The 10012-nt window shown below is 40.5% G+C and overlaps 1 protein-coding gene across 1 annotated transcript in view; it reads right to left on the reverse strand.

Annotated features, from left to right (window-relative positions):
- Nucleotides 1–7658: 7658 nt before the first annotated feature.
- Nucleotides 7659–10012, reverse strand: part of LOC126399164 (uncharacterized protein C14orf132-like) — a 3143-nt gene continuing 789 nt past the window's right edge. Inside the window, exon 2 of the mRNA XM_050058992.1 lies at nt 7659–7936. Within this exon, the coding sequence (XP_049914949.1) occupies nt 7706–7936 (231 nt within the window). The 3' untranslated portion in view covers nt 7659–7705. The remainder of the gene's footprint in view (nt 7937–10012) is intronic.

The raw sequence follows: 10012 nt of genomic DNA on the forward strand, positions 1-10012 counted from the left end.
CCCACTCCACGCCTTCTCTCCTCCCTCTTTCCGACTTGCGCCGGTAGGAGGGACGGAGGTGGGATAGAGGAGTAGCTGCACCAGGCGCACGGTGTGCCAAACTTGCAAAGTCCGCCTGGCCACACCCAGTTGGCGAAGCGCAGGTGCGCTGCGCCTCCGCCGCGCCCGGTCTGCGAAACTAGAGCCCTTTGTCTCCATTGCATTACCTTACAAGGAGAAAAGGAAAGGGAGCACTCTCTGCACTTTCCCCTTTTAGGAAGATCAATCTTATTTACATTTGATATGGGGTGTCCCCCCTTACTCCACCTCTTAAATTTAGCAAGAACTTCCAATATTCTAATTCTCAGAGAGTGAACATCTAACCCTATTTTCTAAAGATCAAATATGCTCCATATAGCAACGTATGAAATCATAAACAAGGAACACACACACACACACCGGCCGGAGCACACACACACTCACTAAAAATATCCTCACTGATCTTTTCACTTCTCTTCAGAACCATAAATGTCCTTCTTGGGGCTCATACATTTCTTAACAAATTCAAAAAAGTCCCCTCGAAAGAGGCTCATAGCTTTTTATCAAAGTCCCCATCAAAGGCTCATAAGTAGCCTATTTATCAATAGTTATAAAGTCCTCTTCTGTAAGGCTCATATGTTTTATCACTAGAAAACAAATAAATCTCCTGTTCTCAACCACAACCTATATATATATATATATATATATATATGATATGAAATCTATCACATAGATAACATAAACCCCATGAACCAACCCATTTCGCGATCTTTCACACACAACCAGAACACAGCCGAGACAGCGCTTCACACACACACACACAGATCAATCGTCCAACAAAGACATAAAGCAAACTTATAAAATAAAAACACACAACAAATTCAACATCCTTCCAAAAACACAAACAGCATCCAATCTTAAAATCTCAAAGATGACTCATTCATACTTTCCTATAGCATGCTTTTTTGCCGCTCCTTTTTCCTTTTATATCTAAATTTATGCTACCTTATGAGGTGTAGATATTCAATGAGAGGCTGCATCAAAACATCGTTCGTCAACAAAATGTCCGAGTGGGAACATACAATTGAATTTTTCATTCTACACCTCCAGTTCCCTGAACTGACCTGAAATTCACCTAGTGATATCCCAGGATTTTAGGCCCATCTAAAATCGCCTCCTTGAGGGCTTTTGTCCAAATCTGCGGCTTATTTCTCTTTACCTTATTCCTATTTTTCCTTTATTCCTATTTCTCTTTACTTTATCTTTACCTTTATCCTTATCTCTTTTACCTTATCTCTTTTTTTCATGTGTCCAATTTCCCTTGGGCCCAGGGTTACTACTGTCCTTTTTGTTTTTAGCCAAATTCCGACTATTTCTCAAAGCAAACTTTCACGCAGTGACTAATATACACATGTCTTACCGTTAAGAAGATAAGGGCCCAACCTTCATTAATCTCGCATGGTGTTATTTAGCTCACCTTATCGTTACTAATTATGCTATTCTACATTTTATCATTACTTCAACTTATATTCTCTTTACTTATTTTACTTCAACTATTATTCTTCTTTACTTATTTTACTTCAAAGTTTATTCTCTATCTTTTCCTATTATACTCCCCCCTTTGCGTTGGACACAACGCAACAAAAACAAATCTAGAAGGAGAAACACCCCAAACACCAACACATCATGGCACACACACACAAAAGATTCGTTACGGTGTGACCAAACAGCAAACACACAACAGCCCTGAAAGAGCGAACCAGCACCCAATCACGTGAAGTGCTCACCGTATTTGCAGGCCTGGTGCGGGAGTAGATGCACTGAAGCCGTTGGCGATGCCGCAGACCACAACACGTCCGGAGTTAGTGACGCCAAAATTGTTGTGCCTTCTTCTAATCCTGTTTGTGACGCCAAAATTGTTGTGCCTTCTTCTAATCCTGTTCGTGACGCCAAAATTGTTGTTAATTAAATAGCGATGATGTGAAGGTGATGAAGGAGACTCCGCTGACACCGTCTTGCTTGTATACAGAAAAGGTTTATTAAGAGAAGTACAGCATCAAATCAAGCGCCTAGGATGCCTGTGAGAGAGTTCGAAGCCAATATGAACTGCTCTGCNGGCTCATTCTGAATGGACTGCAAGTGACTTGCAAATGTGTCAAGTGATTTTTTCAAGTACAGTTAAATTCCAGCACAGAGCTTTTATTTTGGAGTGTTGTTTCCTGCTGAAGAGTTAGTGACTAACAGATGGCTACTTGACAGAGACACCTAACTTAAGTTTGGTGCCAATGACAAAGGGGAAATCTGGACCTTGAGGCTAGACCAGTTGGGAACCACTGCATTAGAGAAGGCAAACATGCCAAAAAAGAAGTACAAAAACAAAATTGATTTTCACAAGTTGTATGCTGAACGGTCCTGGGTGAAGAGGTGTTTGCAGTGACTGTGTAACATCCTGGAGGTAGTCAGCACAGCCAGCTTTCAGTCCTCAACTGAAGGTAATTCCAGCTCAATACTTAACTCATGACATGGTCTTAATATCCATCTTTTCTGACTTTCAGAAAGAAAAACAAACATACANCTGACAGTAGACGTGGTTTCAGTTGGCGAGCTTTTAGCGCACCTTCGGCGAAGCCTTTTGGCTCGAAACTAGCTCCGCGCGGGGTTCGCCACCCTGCACTGCGCCGGGAAACTAGAGCCCATGGTCTTAATATCCATCTTTTCTGACTTTCAGAAAGAAAAACAAACATACATATTTCCTAAAATGTTGACTGATCCCCTCAATGCCTCTTTTACCATTTTTTGTTGTTTTTTTTCTGTAACAATATTCAAAATTTTGACTTGTCTGACAATAGCTGGGCTTGCTGTTGCCTGTGGGCAGCAGAGTGTGTGTTGTGGTGTAATTAGCTGAGTGTATGTGTGGCATGTAGCCAGGTGGGCTGGGAGACATAAAGCAGGTGTGTCGCCATGGGAGCACGATGATGGGAACAGGGAGATGCATCACTATGGCAACAGGCAACTTTTACCCCAAAGCTCATTACAGCTTATTCAGCTCAGAAAGCAATTTGGCTGCCGCCAGTGGGCAGAGCAAGGACAGAGATTATTGAAAAGGCAGGTCGTAATGGTTATGTTTATACTCAAACGCAGTTCTGACTAGCAATTACACAAGTCAGGACCCACCAGTCTGAACAAATAAACAAATTCAATTTCAGCATCAGAGTTTGGACACAATATATGTTTGAGCTTTGAAATATAGTGTTTAATTTGAGCAAATTAGCAGTACAGGCAAAGATCTCATGTTGCAACTCACAGCTTGCACATTGTGTGAATGTGAGGCTTCAATTTGCAGAGTTGCAAAAAATATAGCAACATTGGCCCCATATCATTGCTTTTTCATATTTGATATAACAGGGCATACATTTTGTTGCCAATGACTGGGAAGTCACATTACCACTCAAGAAATTCATTTAACAGAATTCAATTTACTGAAATAACAAGGTAATGTCAGCATGGGGAGATGATATAATAAATACTGGTTTATACTGTACTACAGAAAGAAAAGACATGGCTGAGGAGTACTGTTAGTTAAGTTGTGAAGTGTCTTTGGCCACTCATTGAGTGAGGTGTTTCTGCAGACTGGAGACTTTGAGAGGGGAGTGGTAATTATCAATCTTTTTTTTATTTGGCTAATCAGAGGTTTACAGTCCTCTGTCAGTCAAAAACTAATTTCACCAAAAGGCTGCCTGAACCAGTTGTCATTTAGTTTTTAATTCAGCACGAATCACTTCATAGTATTATAATCATGGGATTTCCATTGCTTTGCAGACATTAGCGTTACTACTTCATGCTTTATTCAAGTGGCTGATACAGCAGGCTAACACAAAATATCTTTTAGATTGTTAATGTAAAAATAACATTGGTCTTGACTTCTCAGTTGCCTGTTTAATGTAGATATAGACAACTTTTCAACTAGCTACCATGCCAGCTACGCTACGCTAGCTAGCTACTCTAGCTAACACCAGCTGCTTATCAACTATTTGGTCATGGATCACAACAGAATGTAGTATATTTCACCACTGCTCATTTTAGGTCACCACAAAAAAAAGGTTGGGACTATTAAAGGTAGGATCTGGAGGATTTTCAAACAAAACAAAATATAGACATATACAAATGAAATCCTGCTTAATCATCACCTATGGGCTTCTACTCATGTGTGGTGGTGACTCTGTTTGCAGAGCTCCTGCCCTTCAGCTGTATTTTGATTTTTTTGTGAGCTCGGACCGCTTCTGGGCAGAGATTTCCCCAGCCAATGAGAGAGCGCAGGGGCCGTGCCTGAGCGTGTCCGAACATGTCCAAGCATGCACAAGCGCGAGCCTTGCCTGAACCTCTTCTGTGAAGCCTTCTTCTGTACCTCCGGGCTCCGTACACCCCGGAGAGTTGAGCCTGATAGGAGAGGCCAAATTTGAATGTGTGTTTACAAACAGCAACTGGAAAATCCTCCAGACCCTACCTTTAAACAAACAATGACTCATCAATTTATTGCTCTAGATTGACTCTGTAGCCTACTATGTAATAAAGGACCCACCTTGTCACAACACCTTGCAAACAACAGATTTTTCTGTTGTTTGCAACCTATAAAAAGCTACTTTGTGGTGGAATGATCTACAAACAGGGTAAAGAACCCAGATATAAGTTTCTATAAGCTGTCGGACTGAAAAACTGAGCTTTTAAGAGGACAAAAGTGGACACAGACATGAGGAATAAGCAGGGAGAATGGGAAACCTGTGGGATCCTAGTATTGTTGGGAATCAACATATATTTACCTCACACGATGGCACCAAATATGTTGGGGTCAACACCTTAGGCTTCACACGGAGGCACCAAATATGTTGGGGTTAAATTGGCTATCGGAAATAATTAATAATTATTATTAATAATTAATAATTATGTTAAATAATGTGACTTAATTAACATTAAATCACCTCGTGGGGCACCATTCCGGTAAAGGGAAAAATGATAGCCAGTTAAAGATATCAGTCTCATAAAATAGGCTAAACTATTAATTTGGAGTTTGATTAATAATTAAATTAATGACAACAACCAAAATTAACGGTAATGCTTGAAGGATTTCGGAGTTCTTGACGCGGCAGAGGTTGACTATTCATTCACTCTTGTGTAACATTAAACAGACAGCAGGCATGATTCCAAGGAATTATATTTATTCACAAATTAGCAAAGCAAACCAAAACACACAAATTCTAACTAACTATATACAAGCTTGGTGTGTATATGTGTGTGTGTGAGAGAGAGAAAAGAGAAAGACAAAGGCGGGTGTGGTGATCAAGTTGCCGTTTGGCCTACAAAACAAAATGGCTGACAACAGAGAACTACCAAAATGGCCGAATCAAGGCTGCTTCCGGTGGGGGGGAGGTGTTCGTCTGACCGTGTGGTCAGGACAAAGACAAAGGAAAAGAAGCGGGAACTTTGAAATGCCTGTTTGGATGTAGCTCTGTTGAAAGCCTATTTGTTAATGAGTCTATGTCAATGTGACGTGTGTTGCAAACGGTCTGGATTAGTGCAGAGATTGTTTAGTTTCATGCAAGAATCTGTTTGTGAACAGTATTAGCAAACTAAACACTTAGCTGTGGCGAAGCCAACTAATAAATGACCTAACTGCAATCTATCACAACAATAACTCAGTAAACAGCATCAAATCACGTACAACAAGTTAAACATTCTTGCTTAGCCTGTAAAGCTATGATAAGCTATGCCCAGTTGTTACATTACTGATCCTTGAATGGATGGAAGAAAGTCCTTGCAGAGTTAGACGCTGGGTGCTAACTCACTTAGTTCCTTGTTGCTGGAAAGCTGGTTGCAAACCTTGTGTTTGCAACAGAGTCTGTGATCGGTTGCCCTCCCTTTAGTGGTTTGGGCTATGGAGCCAGGGTCTAGGCCTCTGGACTGTTCCAGGCCCAACCAGAGAGAGGTGTTAGCTGTACAACAGCTGGAGCAAGAAAAGAAAGAAAGCTTGGAGGGAGCAGACCTTGTACTGATGTCTGTGACATCACAGAGTCACATGTCACTGTAAAAGGTCTTGCCCAATCAAGTTTTGGGACTTGAGTCTCACTGAGGTGTGAGGTGAGATCTCCTGTGGAGATGGGTGCCACTTAGCTCTCTTTGTTTGAAGACAAAGAGCATGCAGAGGAAAAAGCCTTGAAATCAGTGATGATTTTACCAAATGATAAATCATCTGTGGTCCCGTGAATCCCAACAGTATATTGTGGGCAGCAAACATTTTGCTAATTCGGCCATACAAACTTTAGAAGTTGAAGCTAACCAAGCTTTGCAAGGCCTGGTTTTGATCTTCATTAGCTTAAACCAGGGGGTAGGCAACCTGTGGCTCCGCAGCCTCATGTGCCTCTTCAGCTCCTCTCCAGTGGTCCCTTGTGGCTAATGTAAAGAAAAATGTGAAGCCTTTATGCCGAATAAAAATATTATTTAATATTTTTAACAACTAAAATGTGCATAATACATCTAGGCCTACTGCCTGGCACCTTTTTACTAGTCTGGAGTCTCCCTAGCTGGTTAGCTTTGGGTGCCAAATCCAAAAAAGTAAAAGTCTTGGAATTAAATAGAGCCAAATCCAAAAAAGTAAAAGTCTTGGAATTAAATAGAGAATTTAGTAGTGCCTGTACATTGTTTGCTTTCACTGCCAGCTCTGCAAAGTTAAAGTACCAAATAATCAGAAATAGTGCCCTGCACTCGGCTGCATATGTTTCCCCTCCCCCAGGGGGCATGGCTTTCAGAGTACTGTAAGCCTCTGATTGGCCACATTAAAATAAAAAAAAAGATTGACAGTTTCACCTTCTAAAAGTCTATGGTTTGTCTAATTTTGTCTACGGTTCATACAAATGTATTATTGTGTATGAAACTGTACTTGCAGACAGGGTTAACAGTGAAAACACAACATAATATCACAGTCAAAGACCTAAAAGAGGCTATGAAAAGTTCAAATCTGTTCTTTCACAAAAAAAGGTTTTTCTAATGAAATAACTGAACAGAAAATTTTCACAACATATCTTTGATAGAGTCTTGTGCTAGGCAATGTGCCAAAGTGTTACACAGCCAGCACCCACACAAACACAAACTCTACCCTGAAGTGTCATGCAGTATGACATTTCTCCATATACCCTGTACCTGCAAAGAACGATATACTGTAAGCAAATATACATATACATATGACATTAAAGAAAAAAAAATACTTTGAAGCACAAAACACAATGAAGAAAGAAGACATTTGTATATTATGTCCGCTATTACCACGATTCCCACTCTTCCACACTTCAATTCAATTCAATTCAATTTTATTTATAAAGCCCAATATCACAAATCACAATTTGCCTCACAGGGCTTTACAGCATACAACATCTCTCTGTCCTTTGGACCCTCACAGCGACTTCACTGGCAGAAGTTCATTATGACTCTGGACAGAGCCCATGACGTAGCCACTGGTGCTTTGCAGCTGATGACTGCTGGGTAATTTTGCTGATATATCCTTTAGTGACTAAATGAAATTCCATCTGATGAGTCATAAGTCAGTCCACTCGACAGAAAGTGCAGCCCACCGCTGTTCATAGCTAGTTATAAACTATATCTGGTGTTCTCTCAAACATCCTGGCTCAGATAGTTACTCTCAGAATGTGAATGCATACACGACACCCACAACTACAATGTTCCCAATGGTGGCGGTGATGGCAATCCAGAGCCAAATGGCGTCCCCGGACATGGACTGGGACTCCTCAGGCTGACTGTGAGCTACCATGGAGGCAGCGTGGACGCTGGCGGACGAGTTGAACAGAGAGTGATCTGTGCTGTAGTCATCGTTGAGAGACGAGTCCATGAAGGCACCTGTCATCACCGGAATCTGTGGGCAAAGAAAACAAAGCACTTAATGCACTGCTATTCCTTGGAGAATTAGACCAAAACTGCTGTTCAAATAGTGGCCAGGACACACAGATAAAGGTGTAAAAGGGCTTCTTACACAGAGGTTAACTGACAGTGACTTATGTCACTGCTGGAAAGATGGTCTTTTCATGAAACTACACTATGCAGAAGAAAGATGCAAATGGTTTTAAATTGGTGCTACACAACCAGAGAAAACAGACAACAGGACTGTGGTATTTGCTTTTGCTCAAGAGGCAGAAAACCTCCAACTACCAAATTACACTGTGCTTCAACAGACCAGTAACAATGACAAAACAATGAGTGTTGGCTCCTCCAAAAACTATATGGCTGGCTTGTAACAAACAATCTCGTATTACAGTTAAATAGTACATTAAAACATGTTTCTGAAAACATTTTAGGTGAGAAATTGGCAATGCAATGCAGTTATAGAATCTTGGTTTATATTTGATCAACACTGCCTTGTTTTACCATTTGATCTCAATTTTTTAAGCCTCTGTTTTCACAGTACAGGAAACAGTATGGTACCCACTTCCCGTTCAAGAACTCTTGTATTACTCAAAGGAGTGGAAGTGAGTTATAAAACCAAGTGAGCCTGCACCGCTGCTGACTTACTGACCATGCGCAACGCTGTACTGTGTTCCTCATGGAAGATGCTCTGTACAAATAAAGTTCCACGACCACTCTTCCAAAAGTAACCTGCTCAAATTAAGACATTTACAGGCCTATTGTCATGCAGAAGTTAACATCTTAAAGGTTACATTGTATAAATGATCAAATATATCCTTCTCTAGTCTCTAGAAAAAAGTCGTGGTCATTTTATTATAGTGCTGTACATTTACAACAACTGTTACAAAACCAAGCAGCTGATAAACATCAGTGAAAAGCCAAAAGATGTTTTAAAAACAAACAAACAAACAAACAAAACCTACCAAAGAAGCTTAGGAGTCAGTTTTGGATTAAGCTTTATTTTTTTCCATGGTTACCAGAAGTTACCACAGTTCCTCTTTCTGCTGCAGAGAGGTAAGTTTGTCCCAAAGCTTGCTGCTGTTTTTATCCTGTACACCTTGATGAAGGGTGCTTCACTCAACTCTGAAGGTGACTACAAAAGCAGTTACACAAAAACGGCTGCATGAAATCTGGACCAAATTTCATTTATAAATATATAAATATATTTAAAATTGGAGTTGACTGACTTTTGTTGATGGCTTATTAGAAAATGAGAAACTCAAGACCCTTTATTTATGACTTATATCAAAGCAGCTGTGCGGAACTTTGCATTTTCGTTGATTATAGCGCCCCTTTGGTCGAAGCGGTATGACACCCACAGCCTGGTGTCGTAAAATCTCGACTGCAACTGGCAATTACCACATGCATTTGTTTTGGAGAGCGAGAGGATTAACTAACATCAGGTCAGTCCAAGTAATTAGTGGAAACAGCAAAATGATTCAGTAAATTCTGCTGTCGTGTTTCTGTTCTGATCTAATTCTAACACAGCAAAGCTGTTACCTGCAGCCTTCGCTTGCAAAGCTAACACTACTAACGTTAGGTCTGTCCAAGTAATTAGTGGAAACATGCTAACATGCTAACGTTACACACAAGTTAATAGTAAAGTAAGACCTGTTCATAAATGTTCTGGTGTAGCTCTGAATTTCTTATAAACTGAGGACAACTGCCTGCTGTATATTTGTGTTCATGGTCACAGTCACAGAATTTTGTGGCGTTTGTTGTAACGTTACTAGACAAAAGCGGTTCACATCAGCTAACGTTACATTTAGCTTGTTTATAACTTCCATGTCATCATATATTGAAGTGAAAAAACGTCTAACAAGTTGCGTTATATTCTCTAAATAAAAACAAAAATTACATACCTGTCAATTAGGAAAAGGGCCAACTTGGGATCAGTTTTAAAACCTTTCAATTCTCTCAGCTTTCTCCACTTGGTGAATGCCCGACCGAGGTTTACACGAGCCCTATCACTGTCCCGTTTAGCCTTCTTCTGTTCTTTTTTTTTTAGATGGTGCTCCTTCGTTATCCG

Source organism: Epinephelus moara, chromosome 12, assembly GCF_006386435.1.
Source record: "Epinephelus moara isolate mb chromosome 12, YSFRI_EMoa_1.0, whole genome shotgun sequence".
Taxonomy (NCBI): Eukaryota; Metazoa; Chordata; class Actinopteri; order Perciformes; family Serranidae; genus Epinephelus; species Epinephelus moara.